The sequence below is a fragment of the Giraffa tippelskirchi genome, chromosome 4 (genome assembly GCF_054371585.1).
Source record: "Giraffa tippelskirchi isolate mGirTip1 chromosome 4, T2T-mGirTip1v1.2.pri, whole genome shotgun sequence".
NCBI lineage: Eukaryota > Metazoa > Chordata > Mammalia > Artiodactyla > Giraffidae > Giraffa > Giraffa tippelskirchi.
Genome location: NC_137278.1, coordinates 65,233,536 through 65,255,781, shown reverse-complemented (window position 1 = coordinate 65,255,781; position 22,246 = coordinate 65,233,536). Strand labels below are relative to the sequence as shown.

Genomic DNA, 22,246 nt, shown 5'->3' with positions numbered 1-22,246 from the left:
GATTTGAAAGATTAAACACTTGCCATGTCACAGATCTAGGATATAAATCCAGTCCATGTACTTAACTGTTCAATGAACTGGTGAAAAATAAGCCATGTCCTTTAGGTCTGTGTTGATATTCATGATACTCAAGGATTAGATCTCCCCATGCCCAGGTTTCAGGACTGTCATAGAGAGGATTGAAAGGGTACTGGTTTCCACTTCCTGGTCTGAATATAAAATCTGGGCAAAGAGCTGGTGTGAATTTGATCTTAGCCTTAGAGGATTTTTCTGTTGAAGTGGGTGGTTGCTCTATACTGCCATCTGCTGGCTGTCTGAACCAAGCACAGGCCAGAGCCCCGTATTTCTCACAGTGGAGCTAGTGGCAGAGGAGATCACTGAATTGAAAATGTGCACCCCTCAACTCACCAAAACGCCTTCCGTTCATTCTGTCAAAAGTCTCTGAAACACACACTTTTTCATAAGAAAAGAGAATTTCTATGGTTTAAAATAATTAGGATGGTTTTCCCTGGCTCTCTTTTCACTCTTGGTGAATTTCTGACCATATTCCAAATAATGCCTTATATTTGTCTGACTCCCAGGGCAGAAGATAGGGAAAGACAGCTTAATTCCTTCCCAGTGCAGTGGTCACCTCGGCCAGCCTAGCTTGGAAATTGTGGCTAGGTTACTGCTCTCTGCATTTGTGTCAGAGAAGCTAAAACCAAGCCTGGATGGACAGGAGAAGGGACCTACCATCAGAACCTTGTTAGGGACCTGCTACTCTGCAGTGTGCCCGTAAAAGCCAGTCTGACCTGCAAAACAGCAGTTAGGCTCAGAAATGAAGAAAACAGGGCGCTATTAGGAAACTCCAAGACAGCTCTCTACCTACTGAGGCGTGCTTAGGAAACCATTCTCATTTTAAATAGTTCTCTTGGAAGTGAGAGCGGCTCAGCGTTTTGTCTGTCTCTGTAGGTAGACCCCTGGGGTCGACTTGTCTGACGTGACAGAATCGAGTTTATCGGTTTGAAGAGCTGAGTTTTTGTGGAGAGCCTGAGTTGGTCTCTAGAGAAAATGTTCACAGCTCACTAGATTTATGTTGTAAACAATGAAAATGAAATGACTCCTCCCTTGGTTCTCTCTCCTTCTCCCCTGCCCCTACTTATAGTCAGGAACAATCCATATCAGTTTAACTTCATTGCTTTGGCTGCATGTTAAAGCTCCTCCCTTACGTTGTTTGGTTCAGTGGAAGCCTTTTTTCAAATGAAATCTGCTATAAAACACAGCCTGTGAGTTACTAAGGGAAAAGCAGGGGCGGGATCCTTAGACTCTCCTTTCCCTGTGGTTTCCTTGCCAGGCCCCTTGAGGCTCTTCTAAGAATCCAAGAGCTCCCTGGGCAGAGTCTGAAAATACAGCTGGGTGCTGCATAGTTTGACTGCCTCATCAGTCTAGTCTGGGGTGGAAGGTTCAAGCAAATATTTTTTAAATGTTAACATGTCAATTCCATGTGATAGGTTGTTTGTTATAGTATTCTTGAACATTCTGAATGTGTTCCCAAACAGGAAGTTAAAAAATAGTGGGGATGGTGGGAGAAAAATGTTTGTACACTGGTGGTTCTTTGGGAGAAATTTTGTGTTCAAGCCATTTAGTTCGAGGCCATGGGGAGAACTCATCTGTTCATGCTTGTAGTGGAGCTGTGGGTGCCAGGTCTGCTTGGAAAGATAAGTCTTTAGGACAGTCAGTGGAATCATAAAGGAATTGTGGTTTGAATATTTTGGTAACACTTAAAATACATAACATATTGCTGATACATATATGTGTATATATATAATATGTGTGTATGTATGTATCATTTTTATTGAGATACAATTGAACTATAACCTTAGTTTCAGGTATATAAAATAATGTTTATATATAATGTCTGTGTGTATAATATATTTGTCTCTAAATGATGACCTCAAGTTTAGTTAACATCACTACACAGTTATAAATTTTTTTCTTGTGATGAAAACTTTTAAGATCTATTCTCTTAGCTACTTTTAAATACACATTACAGTATTACTAAATGTACATGTATGTAATGCTGTACCTTACACCCCCAGGACTTACCTACTTTATAGCTGGAAGTCTGTGCCTTTTGATTACCTTCACTCATTTTGCCTACTGTCCACCCCAGTCTCTGGCAGTCACCAATATGTTCTGTGTATCTGTGAGATTTGGGGGTTTTGTTATTTCTTTTTTAGGTTCCGCATATATTCCCATAATATTTATTTTTCTCTATCTGACTTATTTCACATATCATTACGCCCTCAGAAGTCACCCGTGTTGTCCCAAATGGTAAGAATTTTTTGTGTGTGGCTGAAAAATAATCTATTATCTATGTGTATATCACATTTTATTGATCAGTTGGTGAAGAGTTAGGTTGTTTCCATGTTGTGGCTATGGTGAGTCATGTTGCAGTGAACATGTGGGTACAGATACATTTTAAAGTTAGTGGTTTTGTTCCCTTCAGATAACATTCAGAAGTGAAATTTCTGGATCCTACAGTAGTTCTATTTTTAATTTTTGAGGCACCTCCATGCTGTTACCCACAGTGGCTGTGCCAGTTTACTTTCCCGTAGTATACAAGGGTCACCTTTTCTCCCCATTCTTGCCAGCATTTGTTATTTCTCATCTTTAGAAAAAAAAATAGCCATCATAATAAGTGTTAGATAATATCTCATTGTGGTTTTAATTTGCATTTCTCTGACTAAGGGATGTGGAACACCTTTTTGAGTACCTGTTATCTGCATGTCTTCTTTGGAAAAATGTCTATTCAGGTCCATTTTTTAATCAGATTGTTTGGGGGTTTTGCTATTGAGTTGTAGGAGTTCTTTATATATTTTGAATATTAACTCCTTATCAGATATATGATTTGCAAATATTTTCTCCCATTGGGTAGGTTGCCTGGACATTTTGTTGATGGTTTCCTTTGCTGTGAGCAAGCTTTCTAGTTTGATGTGTTCCCACTTGTTTATTTTTACTTTTGTTGCCTTTTCTTTTGGTGTCAGAGCCAAAAAGTCATCACCAAGACTGATGTCAAGGAGCTTACTGCCTGTATTTTCTTCTAGGAGTTTTAGGGTTTCAGATCTTAGGTTCAAGTCTTTAATCCATTTAGAGTTTATTTTTGTATGTTTCTTTTACATGTGGCTGTCTAGTTTTTCCAACACCATTTATGGACGAGATTGTCCTTTCCCTGTTGTGTATTCTTGTATATATTATTTTAATTGATTTTGGCATGTAGATACCTGCTTACAAATGTCTGCTCCTCCTTAGAATGCAAACTCCATAAGGGCATGAGCCTGGCTCGTTCACTGTTTAAGCTCTAGTCTTGGGCATGTAATAGGTGCTCAATAAAAATTTCTGTGTGTAAACTAGTGAATATATCCCTCCTTCTCTGAAATGTTCTCATTGAGCATGGGGATGTTGTCTTTTATTTCTTGGTATCTCCAAAGACTCAAGAAATGTTTATGATTTTAATATCATATTCTTTTAACAATTCTTACTGAGTATCTACCACATGCCAGTCACTATGCTAGGTGTGGAGGACACAAAGATGTATAAAACTGAGAAAACTCTTGTCTTCACAGATATTAGTAAGGGGGAGGGGCAATAAATATAATAAACAAGTAAGCTATCTGATTTTTTTGCTGATGTTAGAATGTAATTAAAATCTCTCTTCCTGTTTCTTAAGAACAAAGTCTTATACCTCTCCTGTAATAAAATTATAGATGATGCAAAGCCTGCTAGGGAGATGACAAATTCACCCCCCTCCTGGAGGAAATAGGAATATGTTAACAAAAGCATGGGGAGGAGATACAGACAAGAAAGGGACAGTAGCAAAAGGATTTTTTTCTCCTCAGCTGAGCCTCCTGCCTGCCAGCCTGCCATCTTATCCTGACTGTTTTCCCCACACTTCTGTCCTTTCTAACCTTGAAAGCCTGCTGTGGTGTTTGCAGTGGAGGATTTTGAGTGATTGACCCTGAAACTAGCTGTTGCCAAGGTATCGCTACTTACTACTCACAGCAGGAATAATAAATCTGCCTGCGTGCTGTCTCCTTCCATTTCAAGATACATAGCAATGAATTCAGAGCAGGGGGTAAAGAGAGTTATCTCATGTAAGGATAGTCTTATCCCTTAAAAAATTCTATTTTGTAGATAAATTCATTATCTCATTAGATCCTTTTAAGATCATAATGAGTTAAGATGAGGATTTCAGTTAGGGTGTCCAGATACCACCAACAAACTCTTCTATTGTCCCAGCATTTGTCTTGAATTTTTTTTTAACAGACTGTACTTTGTAGAGCAATTTTAGGTTCACAGTGAAATTGAGTGGAAGGTACAGATATTTCTCATATACTCCTGCCCTCCTACACATGCAGCCTCCCTATCAACAGGGCCCACCAGAATGGTACATTGGTTACAGTGGATGGACCTACATTGATATATCATTGCCCAAAGCCTATAGTTCACGTTAGGGTTCACTCTTGGTGTTGTATTAATATATTCTTTGAGTTTTGACACGTATAACATGTACCCACCGTTATAGATCCTACAGACTTTCACGGCCCTAAGAATCCTCTGTGTGTCTGCCTATTCATTCCCCTGTCTTAGACCTTTTCATTCTGCAATAAAGTAATTATAATTTTATTGAATAGATCTGAAATTTTTTTTGATAAAATTATTTAATAGGTCTTTCAACATAGTAAAGCTGCTTTCTTGGTTAATAAATATTTCAAAAAATGTAAATTTAATTATTTTTAGAGCCTACTTCCAGAATGGTCCTGATTTGGATGATAAATTACATGGTCTCCATAATTATAGTCTACATTTATGGTCCCCAGAGAGAAGGGGGGTCTCCCTGGGACGTCTGGCCAATCAGTATAGAGCAGGACTGAAGTCCAGACACTCTGACTTCTGTTAGTTTCTGCAACAAAGACACTAAGCCCACTGGAAAAGCTCAGATCTTAAAGGTTATCACATCCTTAAGTAGTTTGAAGTAGTTGTGGAAGTGGGATGGCTTATGTACTTCTAATTCAGACGTGAGAAAATTCACTGTGTAAGTAAATAAATAATGTACCTTGTAAGGAACAGAACAGACCACAAGAAGTCCACGCAATCAAAACTCAGTCAGGCAAGCTGAGAATCTGCTTAGAGAGGATGGAATGATATGAGGGGGAAGGTTGGATTTAAAAGGAGTACTGCACTTTTAGAGAAGTTTCCATAAATTGTTAAGTCAGTGAAGAATAACATCTTCAAATGTTTGATGGTATTCTGAGACTGAAATTGGAGTTTCATTTGCATACTTCTGGGACATGGTGCATCTGTTTATCCAGCAGAATGAGACTAGGTTCTGATCAAATACATACTATACTTGCCTAATATGATAATTAACTGTTCTGTAGTATCACCCACGTATAATTATCTTACAAAGCTAGCATCCTAAAGATTGAAGTGATTAGTAACTTTTCCATAGCAAGTCAGAAGGAAACTATTTTAAAGGAGTTTAAGGTTTCATTAAGACCAACTCCTGCTCTTATATTCACTTTAATGTCATATTTAATATAGACCTTGCTGTATCTTCCCAACCCAGGGATCAAACCCAAGTCTCCCGCATTACAGGTGGATTCTTTACCAACTGAGTCACAAGGGAAGCCCAAGAACACTGGAGTGGGTAGCCTATACCTTCTCTAGCAGATCTTCCCGACTTGATTCTCCAGATCTGCTGGAGAGGGGATAGTCTGGGTCAGGAAGGTCCGTGGGAGAAGGGATAGTCTGGGTCAAGAAGATCCACTGGAGAAGGGTTAAGCTACCCACTCCAGTGTTCTTGGGCTTCCCATGTGGCTCAGCTGATGATGAATCCGCCTGCAATGCAGCAGACCTGGGTTTGGTCTCTGGGTTGGGAAGATCGCCTGGAGAAGGGAAAGGCTACCCACTCCAGTATTCTGGCCTGGAGAATTCCATGGTCTGTACAGTCCACGGGGTCGCAAAGAGTCAGACATGACTGAGCAACTTTGACTCACTCACTTCACTTGCTGTAAAACCACATAGTTAGCCTAAGTCAGACAGGAAAGAGCAATCTTTCCTTTACAAAACAGATTACAAGGGGTGTGGAGGGGGCCAGCACATGGAAGGCAGTGGTCAGTAATGCAAAGCGCTGTGTGGGTTGGTTGTCCACCTCCAGGCATTGTTTGGTTATGTTATTTTAGAGGCTCTCCTGGTGACGAGGTTTTAACTTCAGGTGTTTTATTTGTGAATGGTGTGGAAGTATGCTTTTACTTTACTCGTGTATTTTCTTTGTCAGGCCTCTCTATCCGGAGTGTGTGCTGGAAAGCAGACCGCCTCCTAGCAGGGACCCAGGACAGCGAGATATTTGAAGTCCTCGTGCGAGAACGGGACAAACCGATGCTGATCCTGCAGGGTCACTGTGAGGGGGAGCTCTGGGCTCTGGCCCTGCACCCCAAGAAGCCACTGGCCGTGACGGGCAGTGATGACCGCTCTGTCAGGTGAGGCCCCCGCAGTGTCGCCATAACCTCACACACCTCCCTGGGATGACAGATTGATTTTGCCCAAGCTTGCTTGTTACTTTAAGAGAAGGATAACCCACAGTGCAGAGCCTCGCAGTTTCCAGACAGAATGCTGAGACATTTTGCTTAACAACAGTTGGCTTCTTGATCTCTTGTTGTTGCTATCTTTCTTGGGCTCCGTCTTAAGTCAAGAAAATGTTCTTAGAAGTGAAAATACACTCCCGCTGGTTAGATTGGCCTCCAGGTCTCTTTCAGTTGAAGATGTGAGCTGAGTTCACTCATCTGTGATAAAGTCATATTTCCCCCTCATATCTAATGTCCTTCTGGGGCAGCTTAGCAGTTTCACAGCCTACTCACTTTTTATCAGTTTAGTTGGAGATTAGACATCTCAAATAGAACTGAAGTTCTGATTTTTCAAAGTCGTCTTTAGCATGAGAGTCATTAATTCTTTCTTTGTAAATTCTCACATGGAATTTTGAGCAATGTCCTCAAATCAAGGGAAAGTGCTAGTTCCTAAGAAACTGTGCCCATTTTATTAGGGCCTCAGGGGTTCTTGCTATGGATCACTTGTTGTTTGAGAGCTCGACAGTAATAAAATGAGCAGAATGACTATGCTTCCACTGTTCCTGTGACTGTTGAGAGACTGAACATATGATTTGAAAGTGTGAGATGAAAGCTGTTACACTGAATCCAGCATTTTTGTATTTACTACTGAACTTTAAATGTGCTCAACAATAAGCAGGCCAGAAAGAGAGTCCGTGACAGTGAGAGGAAGAGACTGATTGATCAATTCATCTGGATGAATTACTGCTTCTGAGTTTGAATAGCTAAACGGGAGTACTGAACACTAGACCTAAGGTCATTACTCTCCCTCCCCACCCTTACTCTGTGTTTTTGTGAATCCAATCAAGATGCAGTCAGTATACTCATTAGCATAAATCCAAGATAAATCCATTTTTTAGTTTGCACCCAGCACTAAAGTCTCATCAATCTAAAAATCAGTGAGAACAATTACAGCTATCTCTACATGTGCTATAAATGTTTATTTGGCTTCTTACTTCTCTTTACTTACTGCCTCCTCCTCTCTTCCTTTCCCTTCCATTACTCTGAGCCAACCCAATGCCAAGTTATTCAAACATCCAAGAAACTCGATTCATACCCATCCAGATGGAAAGGATTTCAAGAAAGTTTTTAGCTTTTGTATTTTAACAACTATGTTGAATCTTAGAATTGCAAAGAGCCCTTACTGCCAGAATTTGTATTACTCCCTTTAACCATTAATTTGGCTAAGATATTAAATGGAATTTGACACTCTGAGTATTGAAATTTAGCAAGGGTATAAGTCATAATTCTTGGAGAAAGATTAGCGTAGTGACTTTAAAAGGATAGTGCAGTTTACTGAGAGGTGGTGGTTTCTTCATGCTAGTAGAGCAAAGCTTACATTGCTTAAAATAGTACACGGCTAAAACCAGCATGAAACCATGAATAATGGAAAAGGTATTGAAAGCATACCCTGAGTTTTAAGCTGAATAGCACAGGCAGCCTCAATGGCAGGATGCACTTAGAAAAACTACATCGCATTTGCCTTACTCTTGCCTCTTTATCACAAGAGCTTAGATTCTCAGCCACCCCCGCCCCAGCCACAGATATTGTTGTTTGCATATTAAGAGAAGACTGTCTTTAAAGTGGTAACAGAAAGAGGTCACATACCACAACTGCAGTCATATAGAAACTCTTACTCAAATGCTCAGATATTTAGTTCATGGTCTCTCAATCTGAAGTGCCTGGATTAGGTGTTCTAAGAGCTGCCCTTACAAGTGACCTCTGTTTTTCCAGCAGTGGCCCCCTCATCAGCCAGGGGCCCAGTGAAGTATTCCCCCTCCCCTGACCAAGAGGGGTCCTGTCAGGAGTGGGGCACCAGGGACTTTTGAGGAGTTTCGGCATATGACTGTGTACAGCTAACTTGGAATCCTCCTAGGCAGGGGTACCATTTGTTGTTCTCCATCTCAGATACTTTTTCTTGCTCAGGAGACCAACAAACATAATATGCATTTTAGTCTATATTTATATAACACAGTTTCTAGAAGACAACTCGTATTTAAAAAAGAACTAATAATAACAGCATCTAGTAGTACCTCTTACTTGTAAGTGTTATTAACACCCATTGGTGTAAATCAAGAACAATTTTTAATCTCCAAAGAGAAAAGTATAATTTTGTATGAGGTAGTATGTAAAATTTCCTTATTTTTGAATCTCAAAATCTTTGAAAATATCTCATGTTTTACTTCTTGCTGGATATTTCAAATGGAGAAAATCACCCAAAGATAGACCAAACACCTTTGCAGCTTCTCAGACATGCCGAGAGGAAGGACACTGGCGTGATGTTACTGTATCCTTTTTTGTTACCATCACCGTGATGAACAGGCCTTTGGCCTTGGACTGGCTGATGACTATAAGAAAGTGTTTTGTTTTGACTTTGAACTGTACTTAGGCTGTGGAGCCTGGCTGACCATGCCTTGATTGCCCGCTGTAACATGGAGGAAGCAGTTCGCAGCGTTGCTTTCAGCCCTGATGGATCTCAGTTGGCCCTGGGCATGAAGGATGGATCTTTCATTGTTCTCCGAGTCAGGCACGTACTACCGGTATTGAAAATGACATTAGAGATATGCTTCTGTTAAAATTAATTCTCCAGGTCAGAATGTTTGCCAGGACTTTAGGAAAAAATGCATTTGTTGTTTTGAATAGGTAGATTCGTAATCCCCCATCTGTAATCGCCAGATCCAAACACCGAAAATCTGAAGTTCTTTGGTAACTTATTTGGCAGCACAGCCTGACCCAGTGAACTGATGTGAGATTGTTTACAGTCTGTTAGTCTCCTTTTTTTTTTCAATGTAATTTTTTCTCAATATATATATTTTATTGAAGTGTAGTTGACTTATAGTGTTTCAGGTAGTCAGCAACGTGATTCAGTTATACACATATCTATTAATCTCCTAGTAGGAATAATCATGTATCATGTGATTTGCTGCAAGAATATTAATGTGTTTGAAAGGGGTTGCTGCCCTAGCTCCTACGGGGCTATTACATAATATATGTGAACCTTTCCAAAATGCAGTGAGTGATCAACTCCCAAGCTCGTCTGGTCCTAAGGGTTTTAGGTAAGAGATTATGGGCTTTTAATGAGATGAGAAAGAGGAAGAAAGAGGAAAGCCGCCTCTAATAGCCCCAGAGGTGAGCTGGAGTAAAAGATTTTTTTCCACCTATAATCACTAATAAAATGGAACATTTCCTATTTATTAACATCTGATATTAATTCTACTATACAAAAATTATGACCCACTCTTGTATTTCCTTCAAATAACATTGGTCATTCTTTGGGATTACACATTTTGTGATTATAGAAGGGAAATGAAGCTATAAATTAGATACTGTATCTCACATAACAAATTCTATATAGCTTTAAAAATGCTGTTGACATGGTTTATTACACTAAATTCTCATTACCAGCTACACATAACACATTACCAAATGGGTGAGCAACATTTTCTTTCTTTGCTTAGTGATCTATGCTGCTGCTGCTGCTGCTGCTAAGTCGTTTCAGTAGTGTCCGACTCTGTGTGACCCCATAGAAGGCAGCCCACCAGGCTCCCCCAATTCCTGGGATTCTCCAGGCAAGAACACTGGAGTGGGTCGCCATTTCCTTCTCCAATGCATGAGAGTGAAAACTGAAAGTGAAGTTGCTCAGTCATATCCAACTCTTAACGACCCCATGGACTGCAGCCTACCAGGCTCCTCCATCCATGGGATTTTCCAGGCAAGAGTACTGGAGTGTGTTGCCATTGCCTTCTCCAGTGATATATGAGAAGATGGCTAATTACCAAATTTTCAGTGACACACAAACTTTAAAGGATGACTTGAGGTTCCTATCCCTAGATTTGCTATTTATCACTTTGCTTTTTTATTCTTACAGAGATATGACAGAAGTGGTTCATATCAAAGATAGAAAAGAAGTCATTCATGAAATGAAATTTTCTCCAGATGGTTCTTATCTGGCAGTGGGATCCAATGATGGCCCGGTAGACGTCTACGCTGTCGCCCAGAGATATAAGAAAATTGGAGAATGCAACAAGTCTCTCAGTTTCATCACACACATTGACTGGTCTTTGGATAGTAAATACTTGCAAACTAATGATGGTGCTGGAGAACGGCTGTTCTACAAAATGCCATGTAAGTCACAAGGGAATTAAATGTTTGTGCAAAACATAGCTCTGAACCATGGCAGAAAATGTATGAGGATATTCTTAGGACCTGAGGGCAAGGAGTATTTTCTCAAACAAGACTCTCAGATCACAAACTCTCAAAGATCCATAAATTGAAGCACATTAAAATAAAAAATGATTCCACAACAAAAGAGACCATGAATAAAATGAAAACACAGTGCATAGGTTGGGTATAAAGGCTTGGAATTATTATAATGGACAAAGGCTATTCACTTGACCTTTGAATAACACAGGTTTGAACTGCATGGGTCTACTTCTGTAGATTTTTTTTAGTAGTAAATACTGGAGTACTATATAGTAAGAGGTTGGTTGAATCCATAGATGTGGAACCATGAATGCAGATGGTCAATGCAGATGTGGAACCATGAACGCAGATGGTCTGAGTTGTACGTAGATTTTTGACTCCCCTGAGTTGTTCAAGAGTCAACTGTATACTTAGAATATATAAAGAATGCCTAAATATAAGGAAAAAGAAAAATTACTAGGAAAATACAAAAAAAAAAAACTGAAAATTTGAGGAACACAATCCTAAACTACTGTGATTACTTTAGTCTTTGTGTCCTTCATAATTGGAAGCCTTTATTATGTGATTACTTGGTGAAATAAATGTGCTAATTGGGATTAAAAAAACACACATTTTATTTGTAACCCCCACTGTAACTTCTATAAGAAATTCATCTTATTTACATAATTCTCATTTAGTAACACTTAGTTTATAATACTAAAATGTCATAAATAAAAGACAAATTTATGTATTATAATCTTTGAATAATGATTTTTTTGTAATGTAAGATTAAAAATTTAATGTTTAATGTAATTTTACCATAAATTTTTATTGAAGAATGAATTTTATCATGAAATAAGGTGTAACATAGACTTCCCAGGTGGCACTAGTGTTAAAGAACCCACCTGCCAATGCATGAAATGTGAGAGACATGAGTTGAGAAGATCCCCTGGAGAAGGGCCTGGCAACCCACTCCAGTATGCTTGCCTGGAGAATCCCATGGACGGACGGCCTGGTGGTCTACAATCCAGAGGGTTGCAAAGAATCAGACATGACTGAAGTACGCATGCATGCAAGGTGTAACATAATAAAACGTCAACATTTTTAAGAGTCTCTGCCCTGTCAATTCATCAATTTACCGTTACTGGGTGCATATTTCTTTGTGTCTGCTTTCTTTGCTTGACAGTATTTCATATATATTTTCCTATGTGAAAAAAGATGGAACACACATTTGTCATTTGCAATAAAAAAATAACACCCTGCTCAGTGATAATATCATAATTTGCTTTCTCATCCTCCTACTGTTGAGCGTTTGGGCTTATTTCTAGTTTCTTTGCTGATACCCACAGTAAAACTCCAAATATCTTTGTAGAGGTGGGATTTTCTCTTCCATATTACTTCCTTGGATTGTGTTTTTTAAGCAGGGACACTGGATCAAGAATATATTCAAACTATCATCTCTGATTCTATGGTCTTAAAAATGGATATACTACTATGCTAGAGTCCAGAATTGCCAGTCTGACAGTGCACCAATAATGTGCAAGAGCATTTATTCTCATAGATTGTTTATTTGAAAATACTTGTTACTGTTGAGGGGAAAGTATGAGTTAATACACTTAATTGTCTTGATTTTGAATTTTTAAATAGTGTATTACTGAGCATTTCTCACTGCGTGCCTTTTTCTGTGGGCTTCCTCCTTCGTGTGCTCCCAGAGGACATCCCTTGCTAGCTGCTGGTGAAACTGGGTATTGTGCCCTGTACTTTAGAACAAATGAAGCAAAACTGTCAGGACTCTTTTCCCCAACTAATTATATTTCATCAAAATTTGGTAGATTTTTATCATGTAGCACTTTAAACAGCAAAGTCCATTTTTTTCATTAATTAACTGAAGCTGATTTTTTAAAAAATCACTTCTCTGGCTCCTGGAATTATGAAAAGTAGGAGTTCAGAATAAACTTTTTAAAAACCAGAAAAAAAGTTGGTAACTGTGATAATATATAATTTAATAATAGTCATTTCTTCAATAACACAAAGCATAATATCATCTGTATCCAAATAATTAAGGTCAAGTAAACATCAGTTCAGTTCAGTCGCTCAGTTGTGTCTGACTCTTTGCGACCCCATAGACTACAGCACATCAGGCTTCCCTGTCCGTCACCAACTCCCGGAGCTTACTCAAACTCATGTCCATTGAGTCAGTGATGCCATCCAACCATCTCATCCTCTGTTGTCCCTTTCTCCTCCCACCTTCAATCTTTCCCAGCATCAGGGTCTTTTCCAGTGAGTTGGTTCTTTGCATCAGGTGGCCAAAGTATTGGAGTTTCAGTATCAGTCCTTCCAATGAATATTCAGGACTGATTTCCTTTAGGATGGACTTGTTGGATCACCTTGCTGTCCAAGGGACTCTTAAGAGTGTTCTCCAACACCACAGTTCAAAAGCATCAATTCTTCGGTGCTCAGCTTTCTTTATAGTCCAACTCTCACATCCATACATGGACTACTGCAAAAACCATGGCTTTGACTAGACGGACCTTTGTTGGCAAAGTGATATCTCTGCTTTTTAATATGCTGTCTAGGTTGATCATAGCTTTTCTTCCAAGGAGCATGCATCTTTTAATTTCATGGCTGCAGTCATCATCTGCAGTGATTTTGGAGCTCCCCAAAATAAAGTCTGTCACTGTTTCCATTGTTTCCCCATCTATTTGCCATGAAGTGATGGGACCAGATGCCATGAAATGTTGAGCTTTAAGCCAACTTTTTCACTCTCCTCTTTCACTTTCATCAAGAGGCTCTTTAGTTCTTCTTCACTTTCTGCCATAAAGGTGGTGTCATCTGCATATCTGAGGTTATTGATATTTCTCCTGGCCATCTTGATTTCAGCTCGTGCTTCATCCAGCTCAGTGTTTCTCATGATGTACTCTGCATATAAGTTAAATAAGCAGGGTGACAATATACAACCTTGACGTACTCCTTTCCCGATTTGGAACCAGTCTGTTGTTCCATGTCCAGTTCTACCTGTTGCTTCTTGATCTGCATACAGATTTGTCAGGAGGCAGGTCAGGTGGTCTGGAATTCCCATCTGTTTAAGAATTTCCACAGTTTGTTGTGATCCACACAGTTAAAGGCTTTAGTATAGTCAATAAAGCAAAGTAGATGTTTTTCTGGAACTCTCTTGCTTTTTCTATGATCCAACGGATGTTGGCAATTAGATCTCTGGTTCCTCTGCCTTTTCTAAATCCAGCTTGAACATCTGAAAGTTCACAGTTCATGTACTGTTGAAGCCTGGCTTGGAGAATTTTGAGCACTACTTTGCTAGCGTGTGAGATGAGTGCAACTGTGCGGTAGTTTGAGCATTCTTTGGCATTGCCTTTCTTTGGTAGTTTGAGACATTAGATTTAGTACAATGATCATTTCCTTTCTCATATCTTGAGTTTTGAGCATGTGCTTTCTTTAAATCCTGCTGGGGGAAAAAAATCACTAGCTGGGGAAAGAGATTAGAATTTATAGTTTCCTTAGTTTATAAACATTTCAAAACAAAGGTTTTAGACTTCTTTGAGAAAAATGAATAAGTAAATTAGAACATGATTTTTATTTACATGTAGCATTATATTAAAGTGTGTTGATTATTTTCAGCTGGGAAGTCTTTAACGAGTAAAGAAGAAATTAAAGGGATTCCCTGGGCCTCCTGGACATGTGTGAAAGGCCCAGAAGTGAGTGGAATTTGGCCAAAATACACTGATGTCACTGACATCAACTCAGTGGATGCAAATTACAACAGTTCAGTGTTGGTGTCTGGAGATGATTTTGGACTGGTTAAATTGTTTAAATTTCCTTGTCTCAAAAAAGGTAAGGCCAAAAGAAATGCTTCATTGAATGAAGATTTAATCTAAGATATATATATATATATATATATGTATATAGTATAAGTAGTCTTATTTTCTTGATGTCCATTAGTGCAGACTATTCATTTTATCTTTACATATATATTTACTTTTTAATACTTTTTAGTAAAGTTTGATATCTTCTGCTTTTGACATTCTGAAATATATGTGGTTTTGCAAATTTAAGTCAGCATTTGTTAACAGAGATACTACTCAACATTTTGTGATCCATAAACCTCATGTTTCACATTTTAAACAAGTTATATTCTGTTTCTTTATATCTATGCAAATATAATTTAAATTATGTTACATCAAAATATTGTAATTAAAATTTATTTATGCATTACAGCTAATTATGCTTATACATAGGAAGCAAAGCAACTCCTTATAGACATATTTAAAATAAAATCTGAAAGTGATTGTTCTGGTGATAATACACTTTGTGGACTGCTTCTCGTAGCACTAATTTTGCACACCAGACTAACATAACTGGTGAAATTTTTATTGAATCATAGTTGATTTACAGTGTATTAATTTCTACTGTACAGAAAAGTGATTCTGTTTCATATATATATATATACACACACATATAGATATGTATATCTATAGATAAATATACATTCTTTTTAAAATTGTTTCCCGTTATGGTTTATCAATAGAATATTGAATATAGTTCCCTGTCCAATACAGTAGGACCTTGTTGATTATCCATTCTATCTATATATTATAGTTTACATCTGCTAATCCCAAACTCCCAATCTGTTCCTTCCCCAACTCCCCTCCCACTTGGCAACCACAAGTCTGTTCTTTATGTCTATGAGTCTACTTCTGTTTGGTGGATAAGTTCATTTGTGTCATATTTTAGATTCCATATATAAGTGATGTCACATGGTATTTTTCTCTTTCTGACTTGACTTCACTTAGTTTGGTCATCTCTAGATCCATCCATGTTGCTGCAGATGGCGGCATTATTTCATTCTTTTTTATGGCTGAGTAGTATTCCATTGTGTATATTACCCATCTTCTGTATCCATTCATCTGTTGATGGGCATTTAGATTGTTTCCATATCTTGGTTTTTGTGAATAGTGTTACTATGAACATTGGGGTGCACGTATCTTTTTGAATTGTAGTTTTGTCTGAATATATGTCCAGGAGTGGATTGCAGGATCATATGGTAGTTCTATTTTTAGTTTTTTGAGGAACCTTCATACTGTTTTCCATTGTAGCTGCACAAACTTACTTAACCCACCAACAGTGTAGAAGGGTTTCATTTTCTCCACACACTCTCCAGCATTTGTTGTCTGTAGACTTTTTAGTGATGGCCATTCTGACTGATGTGAAGTGGTACCTCATTGCAGTTTTAATTTGCATTTCTCTAGTAATTAGCAGGATTGAACATCTTTTCATGTGCCTGGTGGCCACCTGTATGTCTTCTTTAGAAAAATGTTTATTAAATCTTCCACCCTTTTTGTTGTTTGTTTTGTTGTTGATTTATAACCTGTTTGTATACTTTGGAATTTAAGCCCATGTTGGTTGCATTATTTGTAAATATTTTCTCCCAGTCTGCAAATTTGTCTTTTCATCTTGTTTATGGTTTTCTTTGTTGTGCAAAACTTGTAAGCTTGGTTAGGTCCCATTTGTTTATTTTTGCTTTGGAGAGACTGATAACTGGTGACATTTTTGAGAGAGAAATTTGACTCAAAACCCTTTCTGCCGTTGCATCTTGTTCTTTTGTTTTATTGTTGCACTTCAATTTTTCTAGCACCTCAGGCTTTGTAGAATGTGACTGAATTAATTATGTAATGATCCTGTCCTCTTCTTCCTTCAAAAGTTTAGGCAAATCCTATTCACAGGTTTTTCTGAGACTCCCGACCTGTACCCTGAAAGTCTGATTTGGGGAAAGTAATCAGTAGGGATATGCTGTTGCCTGAAAACCCTTTCATTTGAATGATTTTTAGATTAAGCATGGAAAGGGACTGAAAATGTAATCAGAAAGTTTTTTTCGGCTTACTGGCAGTTTTGAAGCAGTGAATTTTGGTACAAAATTGAACATAAAGTGCATAGGAGAAACAACCATCACTTCCACTTGACAAAATGACCATCATTTTAAAATGCTTGAGGAACAAGATGGCGGAGGAGGAGGTGGACCTGGAATACATCTCTTCCCACGGATACATCAGGAATACACCTTCAGACACAGAACTGCATGCAGAACATCAGCTGAGAGTAGACAGGAGTACCTGATCAGCAGAAAAGACTATATAGACCCATGCCAAACTCGGTAGGATGAAGGAACTAGGGGGAAAAACGGGAGTGTTAGTAGGACTGGACCTGCCCTTGGCGGGTGGGGGAACTGAAGCAGGGGTCCAATCCCCACATCGGGGCAATTGTCTGAGTCAGAGGAGAAACATTTAAGGCTGAGAGGGAAACAGCTGATCTGTGGCAGCCTAAATGGAATGAGAATCAGGCAGTCCTTGCTGCAGCCATACATACCCTAGACGGCGTAGTGGCTGGAAGCTGGAGTTTAGGGATTGTGGAGCGATCCCAGGGCATGGGCTGCTGTTAACTATGGAGAGACAGATCGAGGGAATGTGAGGAGGAGATTGTGGTGGGAAGTGCCTGTGGAGGAAAGCCGGCAGCTATGGGAGCAGGTTGATGCTGCTGAGTCATGAATAGGGGGTGGAGCCATCACCATAGCCTCTCTCCCCCCATCACCATAGCCTCTCCCCAGTCAGAACCCCTGCGACTCAAGCAGCTGCACCACCTCCACACCTGGCCCTCACAGGGGCAAACCCAGGTCCTCCAGGGCAGCCTCAGGAGCAAACCCCAGTGGAAGACCCATATCCAGAAGTGGAAATAAAACCACAATTGTAACCCAGGCAGTGTGACTAAGGAAGAAGACCCAAAACCCTCCCACCAGCTGTACAAGCAGCAGATTAAATCCACACGATCAACTAGGGAGACTCTGTGTCTGTGGAATATATAAAAGGTCATTGAGAGCCCCCACAAAAGAAAACACACTAGTTCTGATAGCTGTGGACATTGGAGGCAAGAACACAGAGTAGGAGCAGATTAGAATCAGAGCTGCCGTCACAGCAGGTCCAGAGATCAGCACAGTGTTAGAGGACATCCTAGGCAGGTGAAGTGGACTGTGACTCCCAGCAAGGGAAAGAACTCTGACAGCAGTGACTCAAGAAAAACATTTATTTTCTTCTGTTTTGACTTGTTCTGTAGATTCTTTTGGATTTTTTTTTTTCTTTTTCCCCACCTCTGTTGTAGTTGTTGATTTTATTGGTACTATGAAATCTAACTAAGCTTTTAAGATTTTTTTTTTTTCCTTTTTTTCTCAGTCACATTTTTTATTGTTGTTATAAACCTCTAGCTCTATATTGGGCTTTTGCAGTTCGGGGTGAGGGGGGGAGGTGTTTGTTTGTTTCTCTTCTCTTTTTTGAATTTTAATTTTTAATTTTTTAAACCTATTATTATTTTGTCTGCATTTATTCTTTAGTTTGCTTTTCCTACTGTTCTTTTCCCCTTGCAGTTAATCTTTAATATATATATAAATCTTTATCTACATCTATTTAGCTTTAAATGTTTATTCTTTCTTTCTATTCTTCCTTTCCTTTAGTCTCAACACATTTGATAGTTTTATTTTCATTGCTTTATACCCCAGTTGGCACCTTGCTTTAGTCTTGTTTTCAGGTTGTGCTTTAGTTAGTTTTGTTCAGTTCAGTTCAGTCGCTCAGTTGGGTCTGACTCTTTGCGACCCCATGAGCCACAGCACACCAGGCCTCCCTGACCATCACCAACTCCCGGACTTTACCCAAACTCATGTCCATTGAGTCGGTGATGCCATCCAACCATCTCATCCTCTGTCGTCCCCTTCTCCTCCTGCCTAATTCTTTCCCAGCATCAGTCTTTTCAAATGAGTCAGCTCTCTGCATCAGGTGGCCAAAGTATTGGAGTTTCGGCTTCAACATCAGTCCTTCCAATGAACACCCAGGACTGATCTCCTTTAGGATGGACTGGTTGGATCTCCTTGCAGTTCAAGGGACTCTCAAGGGTCTTCTCCAACACCACAGTTCAAAAGCATTAATTCTTCGGTGCTCAGCTTTCTTTACCATCCAACTCTCACATCCGTACATGACTACTGGAAAAACCATAGCCTTGACTAGATGGACCTTTGTTGACAAAGTAATGTCTCTGCTTTTTAATATGCTGTCTAGGATGGTCATAACTTTCCTTCTAAGGAGCAAGTGTCTTTTAATTTCATGGCTGAAGTCACCATCTGCAGTGATTCTGGAGTCCCAAAAAATAAAGTCAGCCACTGTTTCCACTGTTCCCCCATCTATTTGCCATGAAGTGATGGGACCAGATGCCAGGATCTTAGTTTACTGAATGTTGAGTTTTAAGCCAGCCTTTTCACTCTCCTCTTTCACTTTCATCAAGAGGCTCTTTAGTTCTTCTTCACTTTCTGCCATAAGGGTGGTGTCATCTGCATATCTGAGGTCATTGATATTTCTCCCGGCAATCTTGATTCCAGCTTGTGTTTCTTCCAGCCAAGCATTTCTCATGACGTACTCTACATGTAAGTTAAATAAGCAGGGTGACAATAATATACAGCCTTGATGTACTCCTTTTCCTATTTGGAACCAGTCTGTTGTTCCATGTCCAGTTCTAACTATTGCTTCCTGACCTGCATACAGGTTTCTCAAGAGGCAGGTCAGGTGGTCTGGTCTTCCCATCTCTTTCAGAATTTTCCACAGTTTATTGGGATCCACACAGTCAAAGGCTTTGGCATAGTCAATAAAGCAGAAACATATGTTTTTCTGAAACTCTCTTGCTTTGTCAGTGATCCAGCAGATGTTGGCAACTTGATCTCTGGTTCCTCTGCCTTTTCTAAAACCAGCTTGAACATCTGGAAGTTCAGTTCACAGTTCACGTATTGTTGAAGTCTGGCTTGGAGAATTTTGAGCATTACTTTACTAGTGCGTGAGATGAGTGCAATTGTGCAGTCGTTTGAGCATTCTTTGGCATTGCCTTTCTTTGGGATTGGAATGAAAACTGACCTTTTCCAGTCCTGTGACCACTGCTGAGTTTTCCAAATTTGCTGGCATATTGAGTGCAGCACTTTCACAGCATCATCTTTCAGGATTTGAAATAGCTCAACTGGAATTCCATCACCTCCACTAGTTTTGTTCATAGTGATGCTTCCTAAGACCCACTTGACTTCACATTCCAGGATGTCTGGCTCTAGGTGAGTGATCACACCACTGTGATTATCTGGGTCATGAAGATCTTTTTTGTACAGTTCTTCTGTGTATTCTAGCCACCTCTTCTTAATCTCTTCTGCTTCTGTTAGATCCATACCATTTCTGTCCTTTATTGAGCCCATTTTTGCATGAAATGTTCCCTTGGTATCTCTAATTTTCTTGAAGAGATCTCTAGTCTTTCCCATTCTATTGTTTTCCTCTATTTCTTTGCATTGATCGCTGCAGAAGGCTTTCTTATCTCTCCTTCTATTCTTTGGAACTCTGCATTCAAACGGATGTATCTTTCCTTTTCTCTTTTGCTTTTCACTTCTCTTCTTTTCACAGCTATTTGTAAGCCCTCCTCAGACAGCCATTTTGCTTTTTTGCATTTCTTTCCATGGGGATGGTCTTGATCCCTGTCTCCTGTGCAATGTCACGAACCTCTGTCCATAGTTCATCAGGCACTCTGTCTATCAGATCTAGTCCCTTAAATCTATTTCTCACTTCCACTGTATAATCATAAGGGATTTGATTTAGGTCATACCTGAATGGTCTAGTAGTTTTCCCTACTTTCTTCAATTTCAGTCTGAATTTGGCAGTAAGGTCATGATCTGAGCCACAGTCTGCTCCCAGTCTTGTTTTTGCTGACTGTATAGAGCTTCTCCATCTTTGGCTGCAAAGAATATAATCAATCTGATTTCAGTGGTGACCATCTGGTGATGTCCATGTGTAGAGTCTTCTCTTGTGTTGTTGGAAGAGGTTGTTTGCTATGACCAGTGCGTTTTCTTGGCAAAACTCTATTAGCCTTTGCCCTGCTTCATTCTATACTCTAAGGCCAAATTTGCCTGTTATGCCAGGTGTTTCCTGATTTCCTACTTTTGCATTCCAGTCCCCTATAATGAAAAGGACATCTTTTTTGGCTATTAGTTCTAGAAGGTCTTGTAGGTCTTCTTAGAATCGTTCAAGTTCAGCTTCTTCGCGTTACTGGTCGGGGCATATAATTGGATTACTGTGATATTGAATGGTTTGCCTTGGAAACGAACAGAGATCATTCTATCGTTTTTGAGATTGCATCCAAGTACTGCATTTTGGACTCTTGTTGACCATGATGGCTACTCCATTTCTTCTAAGGGATTCTTGCCCACAGTAGTAGATATAATGGTCATCTGAGTTAAATTCACTCATTCCAGTCCATCTTAGTTTGCTGATTCGTAGAATGTCGACGTTCACTCTTGCCAGCTCATGTTTGACCGCTTCCAATTTGTCTTGATTCATGGACCTAACATTCCAGGTTCCTATGCAATATTGCTCTTTACAGCATCGAACCTTGCTTCTATCACCAGTCCCATCCACAACTGGGTGGTGTTTTTGTTTTGGGGCCATCCCTTCCTTCTTTCTGTAGTTATTTCTCCACTGATCTCCAGTAGCATATTGGGCACCTACCGACCTGGGGAGTTCATCTTTCAGTGTCCTATCTTTTTGCCTTTTCATACTGTTCATGGGGTTCTCGAGGCAAGAATACTGAAGTGGTTTGCCATTCCCTTCTCCAGTGGACCACATTCTGTCAGACCTCTCCACCATGACTCGTCCATCTTGGGTGGCCCCACACGGCATGGCTTAGTTTCACTGAGTTAGACAAGGCTGTGGTCCATGTGATCAGATTGGCTAGTTTTCTGTGATTATAGTTTCAGAGTGCCTGCCCTCTGATGCCCTCTCGCAACACCTACCATCTTACTTGGATTTCTCTTACCTTGGACGTGGGGTTTCTCTTCACTGCTGCTCCAGGAAAGTGCAGCCGCTGCTCCTTACCTTGGACAAGAGGTATCTACTCACGGCAGCCCCTCCTGACCTTGAATGTAGAGTAACTCCTCTCGGCCCTCCTGTGCCCACGTAGCCGCTGCTCCTTGGACTTGGGGTAGCTCCTCTCTGCTGCCGCCCCTAGCCTCCGCAGTGGGGTAGCTCCTCTCGGCCGCGCTTCTGCGCAGTCCATCACAGCCACCGCGCTTCTGCGTGGTCCGTAGCAGCCGCCACGCTTTTGCGCAGTCCTCGCAGCCACCGCGCTTCTGCAGTCAAGGGATTATCAAAGCCAAGGAGAAATAATCAATAGAGAGGAGATGAGAGCTGAGGGCTGAGCCTTCCTTAGGGTCCAGGAGGTTTTGTAAAGCCACTCAGTGTCATAAGGAAAACCTTGGAAGAGATGGATGTGACCTTCATGTATTCAATAAATATTTAAGTGCTATTCTAGAGGCTGGAGATAGGTCAATGAATAAAACCAGCAGAAATCCC

At 39.9% G+C, this 22,246-nt stretch overlaps 1 protein-coding gene across 1 annotated transcript in view; it reads left to right on the top strand.

Moving 5' to 3' along the window:
* Nucleotides 1-22,246, top strand: part of EML6 (EMAP like 6) — a 295,589-nt gene that overhangs the window by 141,510 nt on the left and 131,833 nt on the right. The window contains exons 8-11 of the mRNA XM_081589485.1: nt 6,320-6,521; nt 9,034-9,171; nt 10,513-10,769; nt 14,460-14,672. Coding sequence (XP_081445611.1) covers nt 6,320-6,521; nt 9,034-9,171; nt 10,513-10,769; nt 14,460-14,672 — 810 coding nt within the window. The remainder of the gene's footprint in view (nt 1-6,319; nt 6,522-9,033; nt 9,172-10,512; nt 10,770-14,459; nt 14,673-22,246) is intronic.